Genomic DNA, 17,373 nt, shown 5'->3' with positions numbered 1-17,373 from the left:
TAAGATGCTGAGCAGAAATTATTTCTGTTTAAATCAGTGACGGGCAACCTGATAACCAGCAGCCTAGATTAACTTTAAACTGAGATATTTGGGTGTTTAAATTTTGTTAGCTGGGTTTCTGTCTGAGATCAAATTATTACTGAGTTCCATCATGTTAAGGAATTGGAAGATATTCTGTCACAGACTGCATGTAGATCTAGTTGATAGATTTAATGGATTCTGTAATGAGAGCCGCTCTCTGGATTAGGGGCTAATCTGTAAAGCCTATGTCACATGGATGTGATTTTTGCAGAGTTTTAAATGAATGAAGCTATTCATGCAAGCAAAAGACAGCTTTTGGAGTTGTTCTACTCATTTCAGTGCCTTGCATTTTATTTGAGATGTATCATATAACCAAGGAGCCCCAAATATTACTGAACTGAGTTGACAATTCTTGCCTTTGTTGAAGTAGGATGGTCTTTGGTAAGTTGTTGGGCTATTGGTACTTGGAGATTTCATTTAGGCTGTCTTAGATGGGTAGATGAGCATTTTACCTTCATTTTACCTTCATGAAGTATGAAATTGTGGATAAATTTTCTTTTTAAATGTGTTCTATAGTGTTGATGGCAAGGTGTTATTATACACCTTGCAACCCAAAATCTGCAGGTAATATGCTGCCCACTGTGGCTTTTCTTCCCCAATTCATCTGTCCCTGCACTTGGGTCATATGGCAGCCCAAGTTTCCATTCAGCTTGGTTTCTTTCTTTCTTTCTTTCTTTCTTTCTTTCTTTCTTTCTTTCTTTCTTTCTTTCTTTCTTTCTTTCTTTCTTTCTTTCTTTCTTTCTTTCTTTCTTCATCTGTTCAGAAGCATTTTTGAAAGCTAGCTGCAGACTGAATTACAAGTTTGCACAGACTTGCCAGGGTTTAGACACATTTTTAAAAATTCTGGACTAAAGAGTAGTCACCTCTTCATGACGTTCCCACGTTTGTCTTTGCTGTCGCTTTATCCTGGTTCCTCATCTTAGGCACCACTTTTTGGTTTCCAGAAACGTTTGCACCAAAACTGAAATAAGTCTCTAAAGGTGTGTCTGAACACTTCCCTTGCTTGAGGTTATATCAGTGGATTTGAAGTTTTATTTATATATATAAAATAATAATAATATATAAAACGAGTAGAACGTTAGAGCTTTTATGAAGAAGGTAATTGATTTGCAAACACTAACTTCTTCAGTGCTCTAAAATTTTAACAGATAAAGGGCACAATCCTAACCCGCTTTCCAGCACTGGTATAGCTGTGCCAGTGGGGCATGTGCTGCATCCTGCATTTAGGGTGCAGTCATGGGGGCCTCTTCAAAGGCCTCCTTTATCCAAATGAGTTCTCACTGTCAAATGTTTGTGTGCCTGGGCAAGGGACCCCTTTTTCTGAACCTGTATTTATGACATATTTTCCAGTCTGCCTGAGCATATAATACTGCCTTATCCTGAATTAGGATATTGGTCCATCTAGATCAGCACTGACTAGCAAGTAGGGGTCTTTCCTTGCCCATCCTGGAGACAACAGGGGCCGATGGCATGCAAAGCATGTACATGACCTCTGAGTGATGAGCCAGTTTTTTTCCACCTCGTTGTGGCACTCAGGACAGGGTACATTGTGTTCCCAGGCCCTCTCCCATCCAAGGACTGACCAGACTCATACACAAAGGTTGTTGCATTGTCTGCTTTTCAGAATGTACCTGGGACAGTTCTCACCTCTTTTTCATCTTTGTATCAAAAATACTAATGATTGCTGACAGTTCAAATTCTCAAGATTGAAACTTCCATAGGGTTTCTCTCCAGAGCAATATATGGGGGGTCCCACCTATGTTATCAGGCCTTCTTTTTAATACAGTACTTTTCTTTAGACCCCGGGCTACACTGACTACTTATAATTATTTGTTTCTTCGGAGGGAGGTTAAAACATTTAAACTCAAGCCCCTGTTGGGTCTTGAACTGGTAACTTTGAGAATCTTGAGTGAAGATTTAGCTGGCATGCTACCATATAACATTGTCCAGAGATGAGAACTTAAAGGAGACCAGCAAAAGAAGCACCCATGGATCAGAGCAGACCAGCATATAGGAACATAAGAAGCTGCCCTATACTGACCATTACGCCATATACAGTAGCTTAGTTTTATCTACCCTGATTGATTGGCAGTGATTCTGCAAGTTTTAGGTAGGAGGCTTTGCCAGCCCTTCCTGGAGATAGCAGAGATGGCACCTGGAACCTTCAGCTTGCACAGCCCATGTTCAATCACTGAGCTATGAACCCTTCCATCCCAGTCTATCAAATAGTAGATTTGGGGGTTGTGCTTCCTTCCTGGCCAGCAACTGGAAGACCAGCTCTTGCCAGCTTCATAGCACCTTTGCAGGAGACAGGTCTGGCAAAACATTTTCCTTCCTAGTGGAGGTCCACTTTGACCCAGTTTTTGAGCTCTGAGCTGCAATAGCCAGTATTTTGTGACGTTTTTATTATTTCTCAAGTTGAATCTCTTTATTGTGATTGTTTGGGTCTTCTGTTAATAACACTGAAAACTTGCTGCCAAGAAAAATCTCTCCCAGTCATTCTGAAAGCTATGTACTATTTTACCATGTTCTTCCAAAGTCTGTTTTGCTTAGTTTGATAGGAGTTATGCACATGTTCTTGTCATGCTTCAATCGATTATACAAATCAGTTTGGTTTAGCAGAGCAACTCTAGAAATAGTCTGCCAAGGTCTTGTATTAAAACATTTCAATAGGCTACACATATATGAACTGTTAATGATTTCCTTTTCCCATCTGATTGGGCGGTTAAGTCCACCTGGTTAGGTAATAGGGTGGGATAGAGTGCCCATGTTGTCCCCACTCTTCCAGTCGGATGACTTTGACATTAGCAAAGCTAGTTTTTTAAAGCTCCAGCACAGAAATGCTGGGTGTTGTTGACACAAACCATCATTGAAGGTACCTAGTGTTTTGAGGAAGGCCCACCTAACCACATTGCTGCATTGTAAGGTTCCAGTTTCTGGAAGAGCAAGGCAAAGTACTCAGAAAATATCAGGATGTTATATATGTTTTTGCTTACTTTTAACCTCTGTGCCTCCTCCCCTTTTTCTTGGAACCAGCAACTCCGCTTTCTTGTTTTTTATGTAGCTTGAAATGTGCTTGTTCGTGTTTTATCTTGTGGCTTTTATCCATCCCTTATTCTTTTAGCCCTCTAAATAAACTCCTTTTATTCTTTATTGCCTGCTGATCTCAGTGGGTTGGCCATGCTTTTCCAGTTTGCTCAGCCCTTGCTACCGGTTTGTGTTAAATGAGATCTCCCTTGGACCAGGGATCCCTTTTTATAGCAAGGGGAGAGGTTAGTTAGCCCAAGGCACCCTCTTCTTGTACAGGATTTCCCCCTTGATCTTGGGTAGTAGCAGCGGAAGCTATTGTTTTTCTACTAACTGTGGCGCCTATTTGGCTCTCCTTGTTCCTTCACTACCGCAACATGTAATATGTAGCTTGGCCATGACAGAGTGGCGAAAAAGACTCTACTGTTTGCTCCTCCATCGCTCAGTTGTGGCCTGATTTCCTTAGGCATGCTTATGTGTACTGTGCATTTATGTAAGCCATCCAGGAAAGAAGATGGCACCGTCATGCAAAGAATATTACCTATATACTGATTGTGTTTAAAGAGGCAGAGTTAGCCATCAGCCCTGAAAATTTGCTGTAATGGAGGAAGAAAGCTTGTGGATTAAATGGGGGTTGATAATCCCCACCCCACCCCCACATCTCTGATTTCTGCTCCCTATGCCAAATAATGTCTCATAATTCAACAGTATGTATGTAGGTTTCACAGATGAAGTGAAGCCTCTAACAATGTACTTTAGTTCAGTTGACTTTGATAGGATGTTGGACTGCCTTTTAAGACACAGGCTTCCTAAAGCAGCAGAAACACATGGCAATTTTGCACTAACGGAGTGTCTCTTTTGTATCAGTCAGTTCCTTCTGTCTGTCTCTCTCTCTTTGTCTTATTTGTCTTAGGATGGTTGAAGATGTGATGTCTGTATGTTCTCTGTTGTAAGTAATTTTAACCCTAAACATGCTTGCTATGGTTAGAAATGCCTCATCATCCATTGCTGGTTGTGTTTTGGTTGTGTTTTAGCAGGTTGTGCTAAAGCTGTTGTTAAGTGAAACTGCATGCTTGCGGCTAAGCTTGAACAAAGCTGCTATTTCTGTTTGTTTGCCTGTGGAATCTGTTCATTTAAAATAAAAGTAATGTCCCCAGCTAAAATAAGCAATAGTTTGTTTCTTCTTTGATTAAGAGATTACTAATGGCATATCATAGCCTTGAAAATAAGGCTTGGGGGGCAATTAGTACCCACTTTTATACCTTCCTCCTTCTTCAATCAGCCACCACTACTGCTTGCCTGGATCCCAGAGGTTGTCATGGCAGTTGGACCCCATCTGTTTGGTGCACAAATGCAATTACCATTGCAATGCTCTTATACTTTTAAAGATGGCACACTATTTTCTTGTTTGATTTGAAAGTGATGCGGTATTGTAATTTTTGTGTTTTGTAAGCAATGCATGACCGGATAGTGTGTAACTGGGTGAGAGTTGGATTTTGTTCTGCATCAACCGAAACACTTTTGTCCTAATCTTTTTTTTCTTCTCTTGTTGCCTTGCCAATAATTGTCTGGGGCACAGCCGATGAGTGGGAAACTTCAGTTCTGACTTGTGTGTTCAGCTAGTGAGACTGTGTTTGGGTGCCTTTCAAAAGCTCTTGGCAAATGATGCTTATTTTATTTCCTTATTTTATTAATTTACTATTTTTTAAAAATACACCCCACATTTCTCCATGAAGGATCTAAAGTGCCTTACAACCATAGATTTTTAAAAGTAGTCCAAATATAAGCAACCACACAATAGCTATTAAAATATAAAATGACTTTTAAAAGAGAGAAAAATCAATGGAAGAGCTGAGTGAAATCACAGAGGATCCAAGGACTGCTTAGAAAACAGATTTTTCAACTTGTGCCAAAACATCATCAGGGACTGCATCATGTGCTACGGAGTTCTGGGAGTCATCACAAAGAAGGCCCTTTTGCACGTCCTTGCCAACTCAGTCTCAGGAGGTGATCGGGAACACCCGGAAGGGCCTCACTAGATAATCTCAAGAAATGAGCAGAATCCTGTAGAGGAAAGCAGTCCTTAAGGCTGAACCTACTACAAATGCTGGCTTTATGTATTTTGAACACTGTCTTCATCTGATAAAGTGTCTTGCAGCTATTGTCATTAAAGATTATTTTTAGATGTTTTAACTGTAGCCCTTCTAGGACAGGAGATCATTTATGTACAGGCTGGTCCCCATATCTGCAGATCCCGTATCCGCAGATTCAGTTATCCATAGATTGGGGGCCCTGCACGGTCCCCCTGTGTGCCCATTAATGTTGTTAAAAAGCTTATGGGGGCAAAGTTTTTTGTTTAAGCAGGTCGCTGCAACCTTTTCGGCTTATAGAGCCACAGAGCAGTCTACAAACAGCCTCAATGCTTAATGAAACTAACTCTAAACAGGAGGCAGTTAACTTTTCTTGTTCAGCATTCGAGCTGGTTTCATTAAGTATTCAGGCAGTTGGTAGCCTGCTCTGTAGCACTATAAGCTTACATGCTTATAATGACCTGTTTAAAAAAGAAAACTATGACCCAATAAGCTTTTAAGAATGTAAATGACACATAGGGGTGATGGTGGTGCGGAGGCATTTGTTTTTATAATGTCCCCTGTATCTGCTGTTTCCATATCCAGAGGGGTCCATGGAATGGATCCCCTGGGGATATGAGAGGATACTTGTATTTGATGTTCTCTGTGAACTGCTTTGTAAACTTTTTTTTGTTAAAAAGCAATGTATAAATATTCATCACCATCATTATGCAGATGGGCATTCTTGCAATCTGATCAAATGTAAGATGATGGGAAATCCAGATGGACAGGGTGATGGAGGATCGCTTTGCTGGCATATTATAAGTCTTTACTGATTTGTTCAGTCCCATCTGTTTTGAGGGGGTTCCTGTTCCCGTTATTGAGGTGATGAAAAATTTAACTCTGAAATCTATGGACTGATGTTGGCTTGATGCCAGAAAGACAATACCTTTTATTTATTTTTGCTTATTTTCATCTCATTATTTAGATTGACTGATGTTCCCTAATTATGTTGGAAAGGAGGCAGCGCCTTCAAATTCAGTTCTTGTGCTTGAAGTATTATGGGTTTTGTAGTTGTTGTTGTCGCAGAGATTCAGTCCTCATGCGCATGATACGAAAGTGCATGCCTTTTCGTGGTGCTTGTACGTAAAGCTTTCTGAACCAGGAAAGCTTTTCATGGTGGTATTTTTTTGTTAACTCTGTACTGCTTGTTATATTCCATTACTTTTCTCTGACATGCCATACAATTTTCACTTTCTTTCCAGTGACACTTTTAGGGTGAAAAAGTCACCAAAAAGATCTCCATTGTCTGATACACCTTCACAGGTAATGGGTCTTGATGAGCTTTTTATTTGATTATGTTATTCCCCTTCTGACAATTAGGCTGCAATGCTATTCAAGCTTTCCTGGGAGTAAATGCATTTGAAATAGGAGAGACTTATTTCTGAGTAGACATGCATAGCATTGTGCTGTTAGACACAGTAACTGCCTGGCAATTCCATTATGACTGTCAAGGAATTTTCTTTGGGGAAAACTCTGTTGCTTATTTATATAGTGCCAGTGATGTACATGGCACTTTACATAGAGTAGAAAGACAGATCCCTTGGCACTCCCCTGGGTGCCCTTTGGGGAGAAAGGCAGAATACAAATCCAATAAATAAATAAAATAAATAAATCCCTGTCCTGAGAGGCTTACAACTAAGATATAGACAAAAGGAAATGCAAATTGTTTGAGTTACATAGATGTACAACTCAGTCCTAACCAACTTTTCAGCACCAATGCAGTACAAACGATCCCTTACCTTGAAGAGGTCTCCATCACTACCACCCCCATGGCAGGATTCAGTGTGTGCCCCTTTGGAATGGCTGTATCAGTGCTGCAAAGTGTTAGGTTTGGTCTGTGAGTTTCAGTAGTGAATGGGGTCTAAGGCATGGTACCAAAGTATGGAATAATTGCTTGAAAATATCAATTCACTTGCTTGATTATTTGAACTCAGATATTTTGGTCTGTGTGCTAATAAGAAAATATAAGTGGGTATTTGTTGCTGACTGACAGCAACTCTCTAGGATTATATGCAGAGGGAGGATTGTTCATAATTACTGGAGATGCTGAGGGCAGAGCCTGCATCTTCTGCCTACAGGGCATTTATTCTTGTATTGAGCCATAGCACCGCTGCCTCCCCCCATGAAGTTTCATTCACATTCCTGGGATTGCAGTTCTCATGGTCTCTGTATGGATCTTGAATAGGTAGCATGGAGTTAAAAATGAAAGGGAAAAGTGAAAGGAGGCAATTGTTTGTTTCTTTCTCTACAGCACAGTAGTTATTTAACATTTTGTTCTCTCAGGAGACCACGCCACTGCCTACTGCGGAAACACCCTCTGTTGTCTCCACAGTGGTTCATGCAACTGATGAAGAGAAACTGGCATCGTCGGTGGGCAGTCAGAAATGGACTTGTATGACAGTGGACCTGGATTCAGATAAACAGGATTACCCTCACCCGTCAGATCTGTCAACTTTTGTAAATGAAACCAAGTTTAGTTCTCCTACAGAAGGTAAGCCAGAGGCAGGGGAAGACCAAGACAAATCATGTTTAACATGTTGTGTTTAACTTGGCGTGGCAATTGGGCATGGAGTCATGCAGGAACAAAATAGGCTATTTGGTTCTCTTTCCTCAAGTGCCAGTCGAATGATCCCATTTAATTTTGTTTTCCAGTATGTTTAGCTTTAATTCACTGTCTCATTTATATTAAATGTTCTGTTGGCCAGATAACAAGCTTTCAGCTAGAGATGTTTGGAGGCGATCCAGATGCAACTGCAGTCAATAGTAAATTATGACTAGCTTCGGTGGGGGTAGCATGAAACCTTTTTATGTATATCCAGTCTCTTGCTTAATTGGTGAAGCTCCCAGTCCTATTTTGCTGCTAAGTACATGGCTATATTCTTTTATTCTTGACTCTCAACTTGTAAGATTCAGCCTTTATTTTAAACCCTCCTATGTTCCGAGGGCTCACTCAAAAAGAAGAGGAATCTTCCCTGGAGTATCTCCCCCTGCCCTGCAAACCTGCACCACCGCCTAGCAGTGCGACTTATGTTTGGGTGCTCCTGCAGAGTATCCTCCATCCAGTGCTGAGCCCAGCACAACTGGCACTGGCCAAGCACTAGCCCAGCTCTGGGGCTTCCTGCTCCCTACTTTATGGCATCTTTATGACACCCAGCGCCAGCACTAGGGCACGCAATAGGATTGAGCCCTTAGTCAGTTTACCACAAGACTGAAAATCTAGTCCCAGCAGCAAAATAAATAAAATACATTACAGAAGCTCCAGTTGTAAAGCAGATCCAGTGCCACCAATCAAAAAACTAACTAAGGGCGCAATCCTAACCCTTTATGTCAGCGCTTTCCAATGCTGACATAAGGGCAATGCAGCTCCGAGGTAAGAGAATAAACATTCCCTTACTTTGAGGAGGCCTCTGTGAGTGACACCCAACTGCAGGATGCAGCACATGGCCCATTGGCACCGCTATGCCAGTGCTGGAAAGCACTGACATAAGGGGTTAGGTTTGCGCCCTAAAAGTACAATGGAACAGATACTTGTTAACTACCTGCCTGAACACCCAGTAGTTAAGAGGCCAGTTGAGCTTTCTGGAGGAGGGAATTCCATAACGTGGGTGGCTCCTGAAAAAGCTGTGCCCTGCGTTCTAACTTAAATCCTATATAATTCAATGTGTCTTTTTAATTGAGTTTTTTTTTGCATTTCTGTCCTGCTCTTTAACTCTTGAAAGCCCTCCCACCCCCTTACAGTTGTATAAAAGAGCAGTGAAAAATAAAAGAGTCCATTTACAGTGGAAAAATTGCACAATGAAAAATTCATTTTAGCAACAGTTTTAAACCCTTGCCTTTCTAATAGCCCACATACTCTCTGACAGAGGGCCACCTTAACTAAACTCCTAAAATCCTGGAGGGATTGAACCTGATGCACTTTCCTACAAAGTGAGTTCCACACAGAGGGTGTCATAATGAAAAAGCATCCTACTCCTTCTCTGTAACATTCTAATCAATGATGATAAAGATATACAAAACTGGGCCTGTCTAGAGGGTCTTAGGAAGGATGGTGTGTAAATGATACTTAACCTATTGTAAGACAAAATTATAACAAAAGCAATTATCTCAGAATCAGTCAAAATACATATTGTTACATTAATTTACCACATGATCTAAACTCAACATAGACTGGCACCACAAGGGCAACTATAAATACTAATCTGCTACCTCTTACGTCTGCTGGGTAATATGTGGTTCAGATTAACTATCAATTACAACCAATGATGATTACTCAGTTGATATCATTTAAATGTAATCATACCTTCCCACTGGACTTCCTTTTTGTGCCTCAGTAGGAAACTTCAGAGCAATTAAAGGCTTGTTTCCGAGGTTATCATTTGCACTGCTCTAGATTCTTCTTTGAACATCTTCTTGGTACAATAAACTACCTTTCACATGCGTTTGTCATAAGCTGATACTTAAGTAGAACATTTTTGTCATCTTGAGTTGGCTCCTTTTCTAATTCTCTCGACTTTTCTTTATCTTGCTACTTCATTACGATTAAGAATTTGAACGCTCTGAGACAAAAGGCTCTTCCCTAAAGGGGCACACCATTTCTTTCTTCTGAGATGGTAATTACCAGTCTGTATTTCAGCTCCTTTTTCTTTTCATGTTGGCCATCAACTAAAACAATCTGGGACCTGCTAGGATTAAATACTCTCAACCCAGAAGTCAGATGCTATGTACTGTAAGAGATAACTAGAGATGCAGCAGAAGCCACTGCAGTATATACCTCCGGGTGGACACTAATGCAGAGTCTGTTTCCTGTCATTATACATAACATAAGAACAGCCCCACTGGATCAGGCCATAGGCCCATCTAGTCCAGCTTCCTGTATCTCACAGCGGCCCACCAAATGCCCCAGGGAGCACACCAGATAACAAGAGACCTGCATCCTGGTGCCCTCCCTTGCATCTGGCATTCTGACATAGTCCATTTCTAAAATCAGGAGGTTGCACATACACATCATGGCTTGTAACCCATAATGGATTTTTCATCCAGAAACTTATCCAATCCCCTTTTAAAGGCATCCAGGTCAGATGCTGTCACCACATCCTGTGGCAAGGAGTTCTACAAACTGACCACACGCTGAATAAAGAAATATTTTCTTTTGTCTGTCCTAACCCTCCCAACACTCAATTTTAATGGATGTCCCCTGGTTCTGGTGTTATGTGAGAGTGTAAAGAGCATCTCTCTATCCGCTTTATCCTTCCGTGCATAATTTTGTATGTCTCAGTCATGTCCCCCTCAGGCATCTCTTTTCTAGGTTGAAGAGGCCCAAACGCTATAGCCTTTCCTCATCAAGAAGGTCCCCCAGCCCAGTAATAATCTTAGTTGTTCTCTTTTGCACGTTTTCCATTTCCACTATGTCCTTTTTGAGATGTGGCGACCCGAATTGGACACAATATTCCAGGTGTGACCTTACCATCGATTTGTACAACAGCATTGTAATATTAGCCGTTTTGTTCTCAATACCTTTTCTAATGATCCCAAGCATAGAATTGGCCTTCTTTACTGCCGCCACACATTGGGTCAACACTTTCATCGACCTGTCCACCAGCATACCAAGATCTCTCTCCTGATCTGTCACAGACAGCTCAGAACCCATCAGCCTAAATCTAAAGTTTTGATTTTTTTGCCCCAATGTGCATGACTTACTTACATTGAAACGCATCTGCCATTTTGCTGCCCATTCTGCCAGTTTGGAGAGATCCTTCTGGAGCTCCTCACAATCACGTCTGGTCTTCACCACTTCGAAAAGTTTGGTGTCATCTGCAAACTTTGCCACCTCACTGCTCAAAATGTCAGGTACAATTAAATGGGGTTGCCCATAGAATGCTACAACAACAAAGTCTGAGCAAGCAGGACAATTCATTTCAGAAGCATTTCAGATTTGTTTTTTGTCTTGATTGTTAAACTTGCGTTTGGAATAATATCAGCTTCCATTTTATCTTTAAAACTTTTTTTGAACTAGCAGGAAATCCAGTATGTCTTAAAGATTGTTTTAAACCATGAAAAAGTCATGCTGGACATCAGAGTTTTACTATTAACTTAACTACAACTATTCAATATAAATTAGAATGGCATTAAATCTTGAAAACTAATTCCTGCTGTTTTACAAATGTAGCATCTGGTGTGGTGGAAGAAAGATACTTAACACATTTTCTCATTGTCAACAATTAACACATTTATACGAGATGAAGGAGGGAACAAACTTTTAATTAACAGCAATGTCATTCTGATATAAGATGTGGAAGCTTCAGGGAAAGGGTGTGATTCAAAGCCCCATATGTGCAAAGGCTTCTTGTTCACTTCTGTTCATGGAAATGTACTGAACACAGAAAGATTCTGAGAATTCCCCTGTTCAAGTAAGAGAACAGGGAAGCCCCTGCACCAGCTTATCTTCCCAAACAACTGAAAAATGCCACATTACATCAAAATAGCAATAGCATCAAAAACAATAAGAACTATGTGAATGCCTAAGTCCCTTTTCCTGAATTAATTTTATCTGCTTTGTTTGTGAAAATCAGCAGTCTAAGGATGTTTTCTGGGCACAAAAGTTACTGACATGGTACAGTTCTGATTGTGTGAAGAGCAGGTTTCAGGGAACAATATTAACTCCGTTCTGGATTGCTTTTGGGACAGTATGCAATAGAAGTGTTAGGTGTAGCTTCAGATTAGTTTGTTTCCTCTAAACAGTGTTTTTTCCAATAGAGAACCAAACCTCAATCCTCCTGTGTGCCAAGTCTATAGCCAAGAATTTTGAAGAAATATACTTCCCAATAATTATCATAAGCTGATCAGACTTTTATTTGCATGCAAGAGTTTATATAATGGGACTTACCCTTTCTAGACAAAGAGTAAGCTGCTTCATCCATTGCTTATGGCAAAGATCCATCTGAGATTCCTGTCTGGGTAAAACAAGCAAACAAAAAACTAGAGGGAGGGACTATAGAAGAAAAGTAGTGGAAAGGTTTAAGTAACCTTCTTTGAGATAATATTAATGTTGTCTGTGTTGGGCACTAGTCAAAGAACCCTGCCCACCAGAAGGTCTGATACCAATGTTCCACCACTGGGCAGGCAGGAGTCCAGGGCAGGGTTATGCTCCAGGCCCCCATTTATTCAGGCATGCTACTCTCACCCATGTATATACCCCACTGCTTTGCATCTCTTTGGCAGTAGCTAGTGTTTCCAGACTAGCCACTGAATATCTAGCTATGTTAAGCTTTACAAATCCTTGTGGTTTGGGATGTCTTATCCTATGGTTCTTTCTTAACTTTGTGCACCTTTGTGTAGGCAGAGTTCAGTTCCAAGCATGCTTTGAGGTGTGTCTGATAATTTTGGGTTTAGTTATCATCAGCTGTAAAGCCTCAAGGCGTTTACAGCTGTATAGTGTCCAAATGCTGCTGCTGCTATTATTATTATTATTATTATTATTATTATTATTATTATTATTATTATTATTATTTATTAACAGTATTTATATACCGCTTTTCAACTAAAAGTTCACAAAGCAGTTTACAGAGAAAAATCAAATAACTAAATGGCTCCCTGTCCCAAAAGGGCTCACAATCTAAAAAGATGCAAAAGAATACCAGCAGACAGCCACTAGAAAAGACACTGCTGGAGTGAGGAGGGCCAGTTACTCTCCCCCTGCTAAATAAAAGAAGAGCACCCACCTAGAAAGTGCCTCTTACCCAGTTAGCAGTATTACAGATCAATATCGTGCCAAAATCTTTCTATGTGTTTGTTTTGTTTTGTTTTTTGTATTGCAGAGCTGGAATATGGCAACTCATATGAAATAGAATATATGGAGAAGATAGGCTCCTCCATATCTGTAAGTGTGTATTTCTGATTGTTTAAACACTAGAAATTATATGTGCTGATGTGAATTACAGCATGAGCACTGTGGCCCAATGTAATGGCTTATTGAAATTCAATGAAATCAAACACTGCTTGTCTTGTTAGGTACCAGATTAAAGTTAAAGCTGAATATTGGCAAAGAAATTTAGCATTTCATGGCTTGTTACTGGTGGCTTAGTTGTACATAATTAGTTGCACGCAGGGGACTAAGAGCTTTTTTCCGGCAGATGATGTATTGTAATATTTTTCCTTTTCTTTTGTCAGCAGGATGGTGGTACTCAGACAAAACCATCTTTGTACCTTATGTTTGATGCGCAGCAGGAGAGTCCTATCAAGTCTCCTCCAGTTCGATTATCTGATTCTACAACACCTTATTCTGGGTACTTGAAGGAATTATCAAAAAGTATAATTATTTGTACAGAGTTAATATAGTAATCGTAACCAGAAATATGCCTACATGTCCATTGTTTTCTCTTCCTCCTGTGATTTTTCTCTCTGTGTACTGTATTTTGGGGGAATAAATGTATGGACATGATCACAACTTGAAGTGGTGAACTCTATAATCTATTATGCATTTTTAGACATGATATTGTTAAAGTTAGCTAACATTTGAAAAGCAAATGTCATTTACCTAGCAATGACAAAGAAGGGCAAATGGAAAAATTGAGGTATGGATAGGAAGCACATAGCTTTGAGCATCATGCTGTCCTGACAAATCTTTGCAAACCTTGCAGGGTCTCATTCAAATGTTTGTGTAAGTTTCTAGACTAGTTTATAGGTTTTACAGTGTGATATAGAAAGAAAGGGGGAAAAGAGGAAAACCTTTAAAGTGTGCAGAAAATAGATTTATTTTGCCTTACACATTTTGAAAATCTTCAGTGGCAAGTCTTTGCCAGATGCAAGGGAGGGTACCAGGATGCAGGTCTCTTGCTGTCTTATGTGCTCCAAGGGATCTGGTGGGCCGCTGTGAGATTCAGGAAGCTGGACTAGATGGGCCTTTGGCCTGATCCAGCGGGGCTTTTCTTATGTTCTTATCAGGGCACTATGTAGTGAATAAAATTGTGTATACATTAAACATAACTTGCCATAAAAGCAGACTAAAAGTGTTCCTCCATTATTTTCAAAAAGAGCTGGATGCAAGGATATCTTCAATGAGGCACATTGTCATCACTCTACAACTCCCAGCTTTAAGCACATGAATAGGGTATTCCTACCCCAGTGTTCACAGAGTTTTCTTTTTGGGAACTTTACTGAAAGGGAGAACCTGGGGCAGGAGTGGGGGAAATATGAGATGGAGTGTGAAGAAACATGCAATTAACTTATATATTAGGCCTCTCATTTTAGTAAAAAGTGGGGAGGAGAAAGAAAAAATGAGAGGAGAAGCAGAAGAACAGGTAGAAGAAAATACATGTCATGTATCTAACCAACTTTCAGAAATGCAATAAACAAAATGACAGTGCAATCCAATCTTGCATTGGAATAGGTAGGTCCAGAGGCCTGCGCTGTATCCAGCACAAGATTGGGGCCTGAAGTGGCTTGACCAGAGGCAAGGGGAAACTCTTCCCCTTACCCCCGGATAAGCCACCACAGCCCCAGTGGGTCTCCTTGAAATTGCACCAGCTCTGGTGGTGGCATAAGTCAGAGGAGAGCAGAGCGGCTTGCAACCACTCCATGCTGCTCGGGGAACAGGGTTGGGATCTGGCATAACAGCCAGGTCTGAGCTGCTCCCTATCCGCCTGCCTCCGGGACTGCCCTCCGTCCGCCCTCCTCCCACCGCAGAATACCTCCCTCCCCCCACCTCCTCCCTACCCACCCCAGACCACTGCATCAGCTGAACTCAGTTGACAAAACCCTCCATTCCTAAGCCTGCGCTGGCCCAGCCATCTCTCAAGGAGGAGCAAATGTACTTTACGGCACGTTTGCGATCCTCTTGGGCCAGCATAAGGGACTTGTGTCGGCCCAAGGAGCAGTTAGGATTGCACCCTTAACTAATTTTCCTACATTCATGAATCTAATGGCCAGCATAAGAACATAAGAACAGCCCCACTGGATCAGGCCATAGGCCCCTCTAGTCCAGCTCCCTGTATCTCACAGCGGCCCACCAAATGCCCCAGGGAGCACACCAGATAACAAGAGACCTCATTCTGGCGCCCTCCCTTGCATCTGGCATTCTGACATAGCCCATTTCTAAAATCAAGAGGTTGTACATGCACTTCATGGCTTGTAACCCGTAATGGATTTTTCCTCCAGAAAATTGTCCAATCCCCTTTTAAAGGCGTCCAGGCCAGACGCCATCACCACATCTTGTGGCAAGGTGTTGACCAACCAAATGCTGAGTAAAGAAATATTTTCTTTTGTCTGTCCTAACTCTCCCAACACTCAATTTTAGTGGATGTCCCCGGTTCTGGTGTTATGTGAGAGTGTAAAGAGCATCTCTCTATCCACTCTGTCCACCTCCTGCATAATTTTGTATGTCTCAATCATGTCCCCCCTCAGATGTCTCTTTTGTAGGCTGAAGAGGCCCAAATGCCGTAGCCTTTCCTCATAAGGAAGGTGCCCCAGCCCAGTAATCATCTTAGTCACTCTCTTTTGCACCTTTTCCATTTCCACTATGTCTTTTTTGAGATGTGGCGACCAGAACTGGACAAAATACTCTAGGTGTGGCCTTACCATCAATTTGTACAATGGCATTGTAATATTAGCCGTTTTTTTCTCAATACCTTTTCCAATGATCCCAAGCATAGAATTGGCCTTCTTTATTGCTGCTGCACATTGGGTCGACACTTTCATCGACCTGTCCACCACCACCCCAAGATCTCTCTCCTGATCTGTCACAGACAGCTCAGAACCCATCAGCCTATATGTGAAGTTTTGATTTTTTGCCCCAATGTGCATGACTTTACACTTACTGACATTGAAGCGCATCTGCCATTTTGCTGTCCTTTCTGCCAGTCTGGAGAGATCCTTCTGGAGCTCGTCACAATCACTTCTGGTCTTCACGATTCGGAAAAGTTTGGTGTTGTCTGCAAACTTTGCCGCCTCACTGCTCAAGCCTGTCTCCAGGTCATTTATGAAGAGGTTGAAAAGCACCGGTCCCAGGACAGATCCTTGGGGCACACTGCTTTTCACTTCTCTCCATTGTGAAAATTGCCCATTTACACCCACTCTCTGTTTCTTGGCCTTCAACCAGTTCTCAGTCCATGAGAGGACCTGTCCTCTAGTTCCCTGACTGTGGAGTTTTTTTAGTAGCCTTTGGTGAGGGACCGTGTCGAACACCTTCTGAAAGTCCAGATATATAATGTCTACGGGTTCCCCGCATACACATGCCTGTTGACCTTTTCTCCCTCAGCAAGGCCTGTTCGTCTATTTGTTTTGAGATCCTATCTTTGATGAGGCATTCCACCATCTTACCTGGTATAGATGTTAGGCTGACCGGCCTATAGTTTCCCGGGTCCCCCCTCTTTCCCTTTTTAAAGATAGGCATGACATTTGCTATCCTCCAATCTTCTGGCACTGTGGCCGTTTTGAGGGACAAGTTGCATATCTTAGTCAAGAGATCAGCAACTTCATTCTTCAATTCCTTAAAAGCATAGCAGGGAATTGCAAACATGATGGCAACCTAATAAAAGTTCAAGATCTCTTTCTTTTTCCCAACTCTCATGATTCCCAAGTCTATACTCTGAGGGCTGACCCTTTTAGTGAGAGTATTTGCGACTCCTGACGCCAGAGGTCAGCGCCAGCACTGGCCCACCTCAGAATTGGGACCTTAAATTCTAAATTCACACAATTATATGTATGGCAATTATCCAGCACAAATAATGTTTGGCATGTATCTCTTTTTATCCAGAACATGGAAACTGGAATGTGAGGATGTATTGAAAATGTATGTGCTGTTGCGTTGGCAGAACCATCAATTTGGCATTCTGTGTTATAAACTCTGGAAGCATATTGCTTAATTTTAGGTCAAGCCTGGAAGAAACAGAAACTCAGCTGTCCTCTGGAATGAAATTACAGCATCCAGCTTCTCGATCTCTGGCTGCCAGCCAGGAGGCATCCATACAGCCACCTGACAAATCAAAAACAAAAGAACTGGACCCTATGACCTTAGGAACCACTTCAAACAACCTTGATATAGTAAGTACTTCTTGAGTAACCTCTATTGTGGACCACTACCTTGAGTGTAGAGCTAGTCTAGCATGAAAATGCAACACCAATTTAGAGGCTCTCAATA

The 17,373-nt window shown here is 41.4% G+C and overlaps 1 protein-coding gene across 6 annotated transcripts in view; it reads left to right on the top strand.

Annotated features, from left to right (window-relative positions):
• TACC2 (transforming acidic coiled-coil containing protein 2) overlaps positions 1-17,373 on the top strand; it is a 225,765-nt gene that overhangs the window by 181,357 nt on the left and 27,035 nt on the right. For 5 of the 6 annotated variants that reach the window (XM_066622540.1, XM_066622539.1, XM_066622538.1 and 2 more), the window contains 5 exons: positions 6,443-6,503; positions 7,524-7,731; positions 13,055-13,116; positions 13,407-13,522; positions 17,105-17,276. In XM_066622540.1, coding sequence (XP_066478637.1) covers positions 6,443-6,503; positions 7,524-7,731; positions 13,055-13,116; positions 13,407-13,522; positions 17,105-17,276 — 619 coding nt within the window. The remainder of the gene's footprint in view (positions 1-6,442; positions 6,504-7,523; positions 7,732-13,054; positions 13,117-13,406; positions 13,523-17,104; positions 17,277-17,373) is intronic. The other variant, XM_066622536.1, reaches the window with a different exon arrangement.

This window comes from Tiliqua scincoides, chromosome 3 (assembly GCF_035046505.1).
Source record: "Tiliqua scincoides isolate rTilSci1 chromosome 3, rTilSci1.hap2, whole genome shotgun sequence".
Classification (NCBI taxonomy): domain Eukaryota; kingdom Metazoa; phylum Chordata; class Lepidosauria; order Squamata; family Scincidae; genus Tiliqua; species Tiliqua scincoides.
This window is presented reverse-complemented; position numbering and strand designations above follow the sequence as displayed.